The sequence below is a fragment of the Apodemus sylvaticus genome, chromosome X (assembly GCF_947179515.1).
Source record: "Apodemus sylvaticus chromosome X, mApoSyl1.1, whole genome shotgun sequence".
In the NCBI taxonomy this organism is placed as follows: Eukaryota; Metazoa; Chordata; class Mammalia; order Rodentia; family Muridae; genus Apodemus; species Apodemus sylvaticus.
Window position 1 is genome coordinate 149846336 of NC_067495.1, and position 13550 is coordinate 149859885.

The 13550-nt window shown below is 45.7% G+C and overlaps 1 protein-coding gene across 4 annotated transcripts in view; it reads right to left on the reverse strand.

The window, feature by feature from the left end:
• Positions 1–7539: 7539 nt before the first annotated feature.
• L1cam (L1 cell adhesion molecule) overlaps positions 7540–13550 on the reverse strand; it is a 28687-nt gene continuing 22676 nt past the window's right edge. Inside the window, exons 17-27 of one of the 4 annotated variants that reach the window (XM_052171351.1) lie at positions 13364–13434; positions 12967–13189; positions 11735–11850; positions 11331–11532; positions 11114–11236; positions 10852–11025; positions 10587–10706; positions 10317–10478; positions 9824–9961; positions 9434–9506; positions 7540–8954 (exon numbers count right to left, since the gene is read on the reverse strand). In XM_052171351.1, the coding sequence (XP_052027311.1) occupies positions 8723–8954; positions 9434–9506; positions 9824–9961; positions 10317–10478; positions 10587–10706; positions 10852–11025; positions 11114–11236; positions 11331–11532; positions 11735–11850; positions 12967–13189; positions 13364–13434 (1634 nt within the window). In that variant the 3' untranslated portion in view covers positions 7540–8722. The remainder of the gene's footprint in view (positions 8955–9433; positions 9507–9823; positions 9962–10316; positions 10479–10586; positions 10707–10851; positions 11026–11113; positions 11237–11330; positions 11533–11734; positions 11851–12966; positions 13190–13363; positions 13435–13550) is intronic. The other 3 variants (XM_052171352.1, XM_052171353.1, XM_052171354.1) reach the window with 3 other exon arrangements.

Genomic DNA, 13550 nt, shown 5'->3' on the forward strand with positions numbered 1-13550 from the left:
AAGCTGGAGCAATATAAATTTGTGTGTGTATGCATATAATATGGAGAGTTATAAATTAAATTTTTACCATCTATCTAGTTATTTTTGAGAGAGGGTCATGACATATAGCCCTAACTGTCCTGATAACTAGTTAGATGGACCAATTCCTCCCAGGTGTTGGTATTACAGGTATGTGCCACCTTACCAGATGACTCTTCACATTTTATTCGTTTGGTTTTTTGTTTGTTTGATTTTGAGACCTGGTCTCAATGTAATTCTTCCTGTCCTGGAACTCACAGAGATCTGCCTACCTGCCTCCTGAGTGATGGAATTAGAGTGTTCCACCACACCTGGGTGAAACTTAATACATTCAACGTCTACTTCCATACTTGAAATAAATATTTAATGTATGTGTATGCATGTGCTTTTGAATGGCATGACACATGTAAGGAGATCATAGGACAACCTGCAGGAGTTGATTCTCTTCTTTCTATCATAAGGATTCCAATTATCAAACACAAATTGTCAGATTTGTGGGCAAAAGCTTTACACACCTAGGCAGCTTGCTAGTCTGTAAAGTGGAAACTTTGGTTTCCTTGGAAATTCAGTTGTGTTGGATGGTGTTTTGCTGGGGCAGGCACATGAAGGAGTATTTTCCTGGCAGCTTTCTACCATCTTTAAAGTTGCTGGAGACTGAACCCAAGAGATGCTGCTAAGTCACAGGCTGGGGCTGGTGCCATGGCAACATAAACATAATGCCAGTAGAAGGGCTCAAGATCTTTCACTCCTATTCCAGCCTTCTAGTCTCCTTCAAACACCCCACTGGCAATGCCTAACAGACAGCCAGATGACAAAAAGTGTGAGTGGGGTGTCTATGTATCACCATCAGCATCTTATAGAACAGAGTGTGGTATTGTTATTGTCCCTCTTCCACATGCCTGGCTTTGTGACATCAATTCAAAGCTTTCTTTGTACACATGAATTTCCATCATCAGCAACAATAAGTTTGTGGTTTTGCCTAACAAAATGCCGATAGCTTTTATACTGATGTGTTTGTGCCCTTGTCCCAAGAGGGGAGAATATGGTCCCCAAAGTCTTGGTTACTATCTTAAATGACACTCACAATGAAGATGATGTTAGTTTTTCCTCTAAATAAGTCATGGCCTGGAGACTTAATTATAAGGGTAACCATCAAAACAATTGCTGCTTAATATAAGAAACCCAAGTAAGGGATTCAGAAAACCAATTAGGCCCAGGCAGTGGTGGCGCATGCCTCTGATCCCAGCACTCTCAGAAGCAGAGGCAGGCAGATTTCTGAGTTCGAGGCCAGCCTGGTCTACAGAGTGAGTTCCAAGACAGCCAGGGCTATACAGAGAGACCCTGTCTCGAAAAAAACCAAATCCAAAAATCCAAAAAAAAGAAAAAGAAAAAGAAAAAAAAAAGAAAAGAAAAGAAAAAGAAAAAAACCAAATCCAAAAAACCAAAAAAAGAAAACCAATTAGTTAATAATATATCTAATATAATTATATCATATCATATCATATCATATGTTAACTAATGAAATTGAGGAAGTAATTATACATTAATGATCTTATTTATATAATAGGAATTGAAAATGAATTTTAAGCCAGGTGGTGGTGGCACACGCCTTTAATCTCAGCACTTGGGAGGCAGAGGCAGGCGGATTTCTGAGTTCAAGGCCAGCCTGGTCTACAGAGTGAGTTCCAGGACAGCCAGAGCTACACAGAGAAACCCTGTCTTGAAAAACCGAAAGAAAGAAAGAGAGAGAGAGAGAGAGAGAGAGAGAGAGAGAGAGAGAGAGAGAGAGAGAGAGAAAGAAAGAAAGAAAGAAAGAAAGAAAGAAAGAAAGAAAGAAAGAAAGAAAGAAAGAAAGAAAGAAAGAAAGAAAGAAAGAAAGAAAGAAGAAGAAAGAGTCAACATCTCTAAGCCTGGCTTAGGTGATTCCCTCCCAACTGGTCATGTAGACCATTTCAGGAATCCATAGGAATGGACTGAGAGAGAGCATGTCCTGCTACAAGGTTGGATTACAGAATCTAAAGCCACTTGCTTCTGTCATTGGAGAAACTACCTCAACTCTCATGTACTGAGATTTTTTTGTTTTGTTTTGTTTTTTGAATTGGTTTTTTTTTTTCTGAGACAGGGTTTCTCTGTGTAGCCCTGGCTGTCTTGGAACTCATTCTGTAGACCAGGCTGGCCTCGAACTCAGAAATCTACCTGCCTCTGCCTCCCAGAGTGCTGGGATTACAGGTGTGTGCCACCACTGCCGGGCTTAATATTTTTGTTTGTTGTTGTTTTGTTTCTTTTTTTGAGACAGGATTTTTCCGTGTAGCTCTGGCTGTTCTGGAATTCCCTCTGTAGAACAAGCTGGCCTCAAACTTACAGAGATTCACTTGCCTCTGCCTCTAGAGTGCTGGGATTAGAGACATGCACCACCACCATCCTGCTTTGTTCTCTGTATTAAGTCAAATCTGTTACTTTGAACTCTGAACAGTGATTCCTTTATGGGTGCTTGTCACAAGTTCCACCCCATAAGTCCTTTACATAGTATTAGACCTACCTGACCATAAGAACCAAATGGGTAGGCTTAGTTTTGTCTTGTTTACTGAGGCTTAAATCCAGGGCTAAGCATATGCTACAGTGCACCTCTTAACTATATTCCTAGCCCAGTAAGGCCCAACTGGAAAGACAGATTTCTCCAGTGTCTTTGTCTTGAATAGGCTTTCTTGCTTCCATTCAGAGTACAGAACTTCCAGAAACTGTGCTAAACTTCAAGGCTGCTATGTTTCCAAGGGATGTGTCTCCTTTGATATAGTTAATATCCACCTCATTTGAGGCTTCTCGAGTGCTTTGTGCTCTTGAGTGTAGTGGAGCATACCTAGCTCCTAGCTTTGGAGAGGCAGAGGCAGATGGATCTCTGTGAGTTTCAGGCTAGCCTGGTCTATATAGTGAGTTCCAGGCCAGCTAAGACTATGTAATGAGACCCACATACTCATCTCAATAAGGTGTACCTAACACAATGTCATATTACATCCTCTTTGGCATGGCATCATTAGGATTCATGTATATATTTATTCCCTCAGATTGTTCCCCATATTTATGAGCAAATCCCTTCCCTGGCTCTGGTAGCTCACACCTGTAATCCCAGTGTGATGCTTAATATTGGTGTCAAGTTGACTGCATTTGGAAACAACTAAAACTAAGCTGATGGGCACTCCTGTGAGGCTTTTGTTTGTTTGTTTGTTTTTGTTTTTTCGAGACAGGGTTTCTCTGTTCAGCTCTGGCTGTCCTGGAACTCACTCTGTAGACCAGGCTGGCCTCCAACTCAGAAATCCGCCTGCCTCTGCCTCCGAGAGTGCTGGGATTACAGGCGTGCGCCACCACCACCCGGCCCTTGTGAGGTTTTTTTTAAAAATCATATTATTTGAAGTAGGAAGACCTACCCTGAATCTAGTCCATACCCAAAAAGGACATAAAAGAAGTGGAAGAAGGAAACTTTTCTTTTTGCTTGCTTGCTGTAATGCTCGCTGGCAAGTTATCTGTCTTGTTGCTGAGGCTATTACTAAATTTAACTTCTTTAAGATTCCAATGTTAGCCATATGGTAGTGGCGCACGCCTATAATCCCAGCACTTGGGAGGCAGAGGCAGGCAGATTTCTGAGTTCGAGGCTAACCTGGTCTACAGAGTGAGTTCCAGGACAGCCAGGGCTACACAGAGAAACCATGTCTCAAAAACCAAAAAAAAAAAAAAAAAAAAAAAAAAAAAAAAAAAAAAGATTCCAACTGTTAAGGTTTCTATTGCTGTAGATACCATGACCATGGTAACTTTTATAATGAAAAAATATTTACATTAGAGTTGACTTACAGTTTCAGAGGCTTAGTTCATTATTGTCTTGGGGAGAAGCGTGGCAGTATGCAGGCAGACATGGTACTAGAGAAGGAACTAACTGAATGTTCTTCATCCTGATCCATAGGGAGCAGAAGGAGACTGTGTGCCACACTGGCCAGACTTGAGCATAGGAGACCTTAAATCCCTCTCTCACAGTGATACATTTCTCCAAGGCCATACCTAATCCCAAAAGGCTACACTTCCTAATAGTGTTACTCCCAAAGGACCAAGCATTCAAACACATGAGTCTACGGGTGCCATTCCTATTCAAACCACTGCAGCATATCTAAAAGCCAACAGATCTCTTGGAACCCCCTAGGACTCCATCTCCAGATTGGGACCACAGAAATATTCATCCTTGTGGACTAAACAGCTAGCAGGTTCTTGTCCTTTCTGTTGCGAGACAGCTATTGATGGACTACATGAACACGTTTTTAAAGCCAGTATAATAAATTCCCTTTTAGTATTTATTCATGCTATGAGTTCTGTTCCTTTAGAGAACCCTGACTAATATACCCAGCTCTTGGGAGGCTGAGGCAAGGAAGTCAAGTTCAAGGTCAGTCATGGATACATTGTGATACCAAACAACAAAATATTTTTCCTGTTTTGTTGTCTAAGCTATTTCCTTTCGTGCCTTAGTGTGTACCTGCCTACTTGGAGTATGTTGAGATCAGATCAGACTCTAATTGTGGTCCAATGGTAAGTGGGTAATGTGTGAATCTCACAGACATGACAAAAATGAAAGGTGCACAATTTCATTGGTGAACATGCTAACCATTAGTGAGATCCACCTACAGCCTGAGGTGGTAGGAAAGGGGGTCAAGGTCGTGTAGTGAGGGTAGCCTGGGGAAGGAGCAAGAAGTTTTCAAGTGTTCAATAGTTTGATGATCAAATGATAGTTGCATGAATCAATATAAACAGGTAAAAACCTCAGGTATGTATTTTATATGCACTAACCCTCAACAAGAATGTGTTTAACGGACAGGCTAATTAAGTTCGTACTTAATATTAATTAGGGCTAATCAACTATGACAGATGCAAGAAGATAGGGAAAATTTTGGAGATGAAATAAGGGTCAGATAGACACTGTAGCAACTGGAGTGTCAGTGTTGAGGATCCCTGGGGCTTGTGGGTCCAGTGAGAGACTCTTATCTTAAACAGTAGATGGAGCGTGATGACTGAATGAGTAAGAGTACTTGCTGAGTCCACCTACACAAAATCCAATCAAGGCCATGCACCCTAAGAACCTCAACAGGCTCTTACCTCTCTTGCCTCTTGGCACTCTCACCTCTCTGCTCCTCTTGGGCTCTCCTCCACCCCCCCACGTGGTCATGGCCAGCCTCCACTTCTCTACTCTCCCTCTCTCTGCCTTTCTCTGCCTCCACTACCCCATTAACTTCAATCCTCTGCCCTGAATAAACTCTACTCCTCTACTCTATACCAAAAAAAAAAAAAAAAAAAAAAAAAAAAAGGAACCTTAACAGTGTGCTTGATGGTTGTCAGTCTAGATTCAGCGAGAGACACTGTCTCAAGGGAATAGTGGGAAAGTGACAGAGAAGGACTGCTAGCAGATCTCTTTCTCTAGCCTCAACTTGTGCAGACACACTTATATTAAAAAATAATTAAGATGGACACTGATTGAGAAAGTCTGGCCTCCATACATGCGCATATAAAAAAGTATGCCTGGGGGGGGGGGATTGTTTGGTTGGTTTTGGTTTTCTTTGGTTTTTGGAAACAGGTTTTCTCTATATAACCGCTGTGACTGTCCTGGAACTCACTTTATAGATCAGGTTGGCCTCAAGTACACAAAGATCTGTCTATGTCTGTCTCCCAAGTACTGAGATTAAAAGCTTCTGCTACCACCCCTGGCTAATTGTGTCATTAAAAAAACAAAACAAAACAAACAAACAAACAAACAAAAAACCAGTAACCTGGGAGGTAACCCAGGCAGGTCTAAAGGCTCTCTGAATAGAGGTATGTGTTTGTTATCCTGAACATGTACCTTCCACATGGAACTCCCTGCAGCTCTTTCTGACCTGACTGTCATATTTCTGAAAGCAGCCATTGGTTGCTCCTATACTCCCATGCCACACTTCACCTCTGCCCTTCTCCCACCTATTTGGCAAGAACAGAAGTGGAAGAATGTTAGTTGAGCTGCCATGTGCCTAAGTCAAAAGACTTTTTTTGTTGTTGTTGTTTTTGTTTTTGTTTTTTTTTTGTTTTTTGTTTTTTTTTCTGAGACAGGGTTTCTCTGTGTGGTCCTGGCTGTCCTGGAACTCACTCTGTAGACCAGGCTGGCCTTGAACTCAGAAATCCACTTGCCTCTGCCTCCCTAGTGCTGGGATTAAAGGTGTGTGCTACCACACCTGACTCAAAAGATTATTATTATGGCAGAGTCAGTAAACACATTGGGGATGGCAGGCTGATGTTGTTTTAAATAGAGATAGTGGGAATAAGGAAAACAGCTGACTCTGAAGGGGTTCTCATTGAATAGGAACAGAAAACTGGTCAAGAGCTTGGAAGAACACAGCATTAGGACTATTGAAGTTTTTTATGGTAGATGCTATTATAGCAAAACAATAGCTACAGAAAAGCAAAGGCAAAACTGCAGTGAATCACGGTATGGAGGGGAGTGGATGCCTCAGTGGAAAAGTCTTTGGGAGGGCTGGTGGTGAGAACAAGAGGGAAAACATTTTGTTGTTTTAGAGACAGGGTTTTACTGTATAGTCCTGGCTGTACTAGAACTCACTGTGTAGATCAGGTTGGCCTCAAACTCACGGAGATCCACCTGCCTCTGCTTTCCAAGTGCTGAAATTATAGGTGTACACCACCACTGCCCAGCCATTTTCTTCTTTTGAAGCTTTTCACCAATTCTGTCATTAGTAAAGAAGTAGCTGATATCTGTAATTTCAGCACTCTCAAGACGGAGATGGGAAGACTGCATAATAGCTTGAAGCCTGCATATAGGCCTCAAATCCTGGCTACTTGGAAGGCCAAAGTAGAAGAATCATAAGTTCAAGGCCAGTCTAGGTTACAGAGTGACCTCAGGGCCAGTCTAGGAAATTTAGTGAGACCTTATATCAAATACAAGGTGCAAAGAGGGCTGGGGAGGTAACTCAGGCAGAGTACTGTTTGCTGAGCAAGGTTCTAATCCCCAGTACTGGACACTCCATGGATGGGATGACATCAGGGTTTACCTGAACCCTGAGTGCCAAGTGGACACTTATAAGGGGCTTTAGTTGCTGTGTCCTACTGGAAAAAAGAGGATCCCAGGTATAGGCCAGTGTACTGCAGAATGAGGGCTCCAAAACTTCAGGGTCCTCAGCCATATTCTGCCCCTTTAGGCTGTGTTTACCTCCTTTAGGAATGGAGAGTACTAACAATGAGGGCTAAAGCTTGATATCTAAAGGCCATCAGTGCAAAGGAACCCTAAGGCCCACAGTGTGATAATAACATCCAAGGGGAGCAGATGACAAGGCCTAGCAGTGGGGTGGGATGCCCAAACTGTGGGAAGAAGCAGGGAAGCAGAGCTGGGACTGTGGGACAGGGCTGATCACAGACCTCAGGGCATCCCCTGCCCAGGGGTGGAGCTTCCACAGCATGGAACATGTGTAGGAGAGAAAGAGCTCATCAGCAAAATGATGAAAGGGTCTCTTCATTTTTAGGGTTTTATTTGCCTGTTATAATTCTGATATTATGTACATATATATATTTTTGTTGTTGTTTTGTCTTTTTGTAGAGGGCTCATCAACAGACCAAGCAAAAGCATACAGGGAAGCCACAGCTGCTGGGTAGGAACACAGCAGTGTTGGGAAAGCCAATCTTTGCTTTTTTTTTTTTGTCTGCTTTTATTTTTCATGGAGTGGGGTCATCAAAGCTAACTGCTATAAAAGTGGAGAAACCACCTAGAGATTCAGACATCTGCCTACACACTAGTGGCATGTGGGGAAAGGGCAACGGCACAAACTTTCAAAGTCACGGTGTATTTACATTCCCAACGTGAGGAACAGGGGAAGGGGTTGAGGATGAAACCTGGGGACAGGCAGGGCTGCTAAGGGGTCCTGGGGTATGCTGGCATCAGGGAGAAGCCTAGCCAGTACCAGTAGGAAGAGGTGTGCCTATCTCCAGCGGTAAGAGAAGATATGAGTGTGTGTGTGTGTCCATGTGTCCTGAAAGGTGGAATAGCAATGGGAGGAGGGTGTGAACCTAGTGTGTTAACAGGGTGGGAGACGACTCTGGGCTTTCCAGATGGCCTCTGCTACATAGGTGGCCAGCTTGCTCAGGTCCCCATCCTGATTGGATCAAAAATGGCAAAGAAAAGGGAGCAGATGGTGGGGACAGAGTTTTGTCTCCAGTCAGGCTAGCCAGGGAGAAAGAAGAGGTGCCAACCTAGTCCTGAGGAGACCCCACCATGCCTGTTTCCAGTCAGAAAGTGAGGACAGCTTCCCAGAGACAGCTCAGCGGACTCTCCTTTGTCTTCTCCCCTAAACTGTGGCCTCTCTATCTAAATGGGTCAGCAAGGCAGCACCTGAAGATCCCTGATATGGGAGTGAACTGCCCCAAGCTGGAGCAAAGCAGCGTATGCCCAGGAAAGGGTGCAGCTGGGTTTTGGCAATAAAGAGGGTAGGGGTGGTAAGAAAGAGACTCGAAGCCACAGTTCCTCTCCTCTACTCCAGTCAAGTCTTCCATGCGCTGTGGAGAGAAGTAAGGACCTCGATCCCAAAGTCAGCAGGCCAGTGACATGGTGCATTGCATTGGCCAGGTTTCTTGGCCTCTGGCTTTCCTGCACTTCTGGCTCTGGGCCCAGCTTGGACCTGCCTCACATGGCTGGACCTTGCTATTCTAGGGCTACTGCAGGATTGATAGGAGAGGTAGCCCCTGAGCTGTCATTGCCTCCTGCTGCCTCCTTCTCTTTCTTGCCACTGTACTGGCCGATGAAAGAGCCATCTTCATTGAACTGGACGTCCACACTGCCCCCATAATCAGCCAGGCTGTCATCACTGCCTAGGGGTTTGATGTCGCCATTGAGAGATGGCTGGCTGCTGCCAAAGGCCTTCTCTTCATTGTCACTGTATGGAGAGAAGGTGGGGTGTGAGTAAATGTATTGCAGGGCCCTGGCAGGTCACCCTAGTAGGTTCTTGCCCTCTTTTTTTCCTGTCCATACAGGAAGTTTTGGGACTCATCTTGACACACTTCTAGGAGATCAGGCTATATGCATGATGCCACAGGGCCCGTACCTACTGCTGGAGCTTCTCTTGGGGTTAAAGCCAGCCAGAAGAGTTTCAGGCAACCCAGAAACTAGGGTCTTAACACAAGAATAGCTGGGTAGTATTTGCTTCTCCCTAAAAGGGTAACTGATGGACCACCAAAGGAAAAGTGAGGGTCCCTCCCTCCCTAGTCCCTGAACTCTAACTGGATGTCCCTACTGTCATATCTTACCTCTCCAGGGACCTGAAGTCACCCGAAGCACAGAAAAGAGAGAGGAGTTGAGTAAGAAGCAAAGGTCAAACAGAACTGGGCCAACCCCTACATCTCTGCTCCTGCTTACCTGTACTCGCCGAAGGTCTCATCTTTCATGGGCCGGGCTTCGGAATCTACCTGAGTGTCCTCCTTGTCCTTCACTACAGACATACCATAGGAGTCAACTTCTCCTGCCCACCCTGAGATTCTGGGTTGCTTTGTACTAAGAGCCCCTAGCACTGTCTTGACAGCACTTAGAAACCTGCAGAGTGGCCCACCCAACCCATGTGGATCCAGCTGCCACTGGTGTAGGCCTCTGTGGCCCCAGCTTGGGAAGAAGTCATCTTTGGGCTCTGACCTGCACCCCACCTCTATGACTAAGCTTGTCATGCAACTCCCAAGTTTGGGTTCTTGGGATAAGGTGTTTTTTTCTCTACTTTCAGCTGTCTTACCCGAGCCTGCACATTTTCCATGTTACCTGAGTATTTGCCGCCCTTGCTGCGTTTGATGAAGCAGAGGATGAGCAGGATGAGGAGCAAGAGAATGATAGCGCTGACAAAGGCAATGAACCAGCCCTCGGAGGCAAAGCTACCTGTAGTAGAAACTTGCACGGGGCCTGAAAGCACAGAGCAGGAAGAAGACAAAGCCCAAGCCCTGGGATGAGCTATGCCGCCAACAGGCATGCTACATTCCTAAGTCTGAGCAGCAGCCTCTGAGTCAAGGCATAGTGCTCAGGACCCATTTGAAGATATAGGGGACTTTTGGGGACAGGGGGTACCACAGCAGCAGATGAGAAGGAGAGGGGGAAGAGAGCCCTCTGTTGATGGTGTAGGAATTGGTACCCTGGCCAAAGCATACCCAGATTTCTGGGAGGCAAAAGAGTGGTTCATAGCTGCTGGGATCTGCATGCAACAAACCCGGCAGTGGCACCCAAGGCTTCCTGGAAGAGGATGGTTGCCCTGGTGCCTCACCAGTGCCATTAGTCTTCACAGCCAGATGATGCAGGACAACCTTCTCCTTCATCAGGCGGATCTCATATTTGGTGTCAGGCTGTAGATTCCACTGTGTGTAGGAGCTCTGATTGTAGCTGACATACTGAGGCTGAGGCTGGTGATCAGGGCTCACTTTCCCTTCTGTACAGATGAGGCACGGTGGCAGAGGGACTCAGCAGGTGACTGGGGACACCTTAGGGGTAGGGACAGAGCCTTAGCTCTCTACCCCAAGGATATCTCTGCACTCACCTGGCAAGGCTTTGAACAAGATATGGAACCTGAAATTGCACTGGCCCTCCCGAGGGACCCAGGAGACCACACTGTAGTTTTCACCTGCTGTGGCTGAGATGTTGCCAAAATCTGGCTTGCCTGGAGAATGTAGGAGCAAAGAAGGACCACAAGGCTCTTCAAAGGCCCACTCTCATGAGCTTAGCCTCCCAGTCAACCTCCTCCCTTGCTCAAGGACAGGATAACAATCAAGACTAACACCACCAAAACCCTTGTTTCAGCTCACCAAACAGGGCCATGGTGCCTCCTTCACGCACGATGGCCTCACCAGGACCCTGCTGGGTGGTGGCCTGAAGCTGGAAGCGGTACTGTAGATCAGGGTTGAGGTTGGTGAGATTATGAGTCCGGAGCTCTGGGTCCGAAAGGTTGAAGAACAACTGTTCTTTGCTTTCCCCATCCACTGTGGAAAGAAGTAAGAGGCTAACTTCAGTTACCAGCTCAGGCCTTTTCTAGGTCTCCCAGCCTCCACACCCGTACAGTACACGCACAGGGATGGTAAGAGAGCAGGTATCCAGTGATCACTCCATTGTGGCTGAGTGGTGGCTGCCAGTGCAGTAGCAGGCTAGTATTCGACTGGCACTCCAGGTGTAATGCCTCAGGGTGGCCAGGCACTGTGGAAGTATAAAAGGGTAGAAGGTCCTCACCTGAGTCCAAGGAGAAGGGGCAGGGGGTGCAGGTATAGAGTAGGGTGGCAGGCAGACTTACCTCCCTCTGGGGTGCTGAAGGTCCATTCACTTGCAGGCCCCAAGCCCCGCCCATTAAAGGCCTGTACCTCCACATGATAAGAGCTGTAAGGACGCAAACCACTGAGGATGGCACTGGTGGTGTTCGCAGGTACCACCATGTGGCTTTTGTGGACATGCCTTTTGCTATGCTTTCTCTGGCTGCCCTTCCACCAGTATGTTACCTGTCCAGAGGGCCAACAAACCTCATAAGGATAGAAGTCATTGATTGAATGGGACCTCCAATACATGTTCCTCATCACCCTTGTCATAGACCCTTTCCCCCCAACCCAAGAACTTCCAGAAATGCTGCTCACAGACAACAGAGTCCCCACCCTCAATACTATTGCATTCTTCTTTAGTTCTCTCCATATCCTGAATCCTTACATTGTATCCTCTGAGGTGGCCCTTAACCTGGGCCAAGTCCACAGGCCTCCACCTGACCAGCACAGTGCTTGAGTTGAAGATTGTGATGTCTTCAAGCTCAGGGCTCACCTGGGGGTCTGAAAACATCCAGTTATTTGGAGAAGACACAGGCCTTCACCTGAGCCAAAAAGCCAGACTCCTTCCCACAGGAAAGTAGGCTGCATGCCACATGAGGGGCTATTCAGTGATGAATGGGGCTCTCCAGGAAGAAAGTAGTAACTTACACAGAGAAACCACCAAAAAAAATCTTGACTAAGTGATCAAAATTACCATTTGATGATGCTCCAGACTCAAGGAAACCCATGAGGCATGGAAACTTGCTTTGGTAACTAGCTCTTAGCTGACCTGCTGGGACTGAAGTGAGTTGAATTCTTTTTACATTTTGAAATATTTGTATATACATAATGTCTTGAGGATAAGTTCAAGTCTAAATGTACAGTTTTCTCCGTTGTCTAGGATATCCTAGAACTTTCTGTGTATCCTGGGGCATCCTATAATTTCTGCCTCAGCTTCTGGAATGCCACACTTAACTTTATACTAATATATATATATATATATATATATATAATTTAGAGATAGTCTCCTGGAATTCAGGCTGGCCTCAAACTCTATATGTATGTAGCTGAGGATGGCCTTGAACTTCCAGTCCTTCTGCTACCACTTCCTGTGTGTTGGGATTACAACTATACACCATTATGCTTGCTTTATCTGGCGTTGGGAATCCAATCTCGCCTTTGTGTATGTCAGGCAAGCACTCTACCAAATGAGCTACATCCTTGCCTTATATATACTACACTATTTTTAGCAAGCTTGTGTTTTCATTGATTCAACACAAAAAGTCAAGTGTGGAATTTCCTACTTTGGGTGCCCTATTTCATCTCCTGGAACATCTCAGAGTTGGGATTTTCTGATGAGAGATACTCAGCCTATACCGGACATTCCCTGGACCAGAGAGAGGAAATGCTGCCAAACATACTGCTGGTTCACTCAACTGCTATTTCTGCTAATGGCAAAAGTGCAGCAATTTGAGTTGTTCAGAATTTCATAACATCACAGTATCTATGGGAAAGCATGTCCTTGCTTGTAAGAATTATACACTGAATCACTGAGGGGTGGGGGCTGGCAATGGCAAATGAAGTGAAATACACATGTACATAGGATAGGATGTGGGCCAGGCTCACTCCAATACTCACAGTCTTCCCCTGAATAGCCAATGGTGACCTGGGGCTCAGGGCCCTTGCCCTGGTTGTTCACTGCCTGGACTTTGATCTCATAAGGCACAAATGTGGAAGTGTTAGAAACCACCAGGAAGGGGTCGCTCACGATCTGTTCCTTCCAGGTCTCCTGCTTGCCCTGTGGACGCCACTGTACACGGTACTGAATCTGGGGGGCATTCCAATCCATCCACTGAAGGGGCTGGAGGAGGCCAGTAGATAAGAAGACCATTGGCAAAGCTCCTATCTTCTTTGCCTTGCCCCCCAGACCAGATATATCCCAGGCATTGGCTTCCTCTTTAGTATAACCAAGGGACAGCAAAGAGCTGGGTCCTGGCTTTATGTCCACAATGCTAATCAGGGTAGGGACCCTCACCTTCCATGTGATAACCATATTGTTGGTCTCATTCCCTTCCCCTTTCACATCCACAGGGTTCTTCTCTGGGGCTGGAAAGTAATGTGTCAACCTATCAGTGCTGTAGCAAGGACAAGGAACAAATGGCCCATTCTGGCTCCTGAAGCAATAAGCCAGCAGCCCCAAGGGTACAACAAAGACTTCCTTG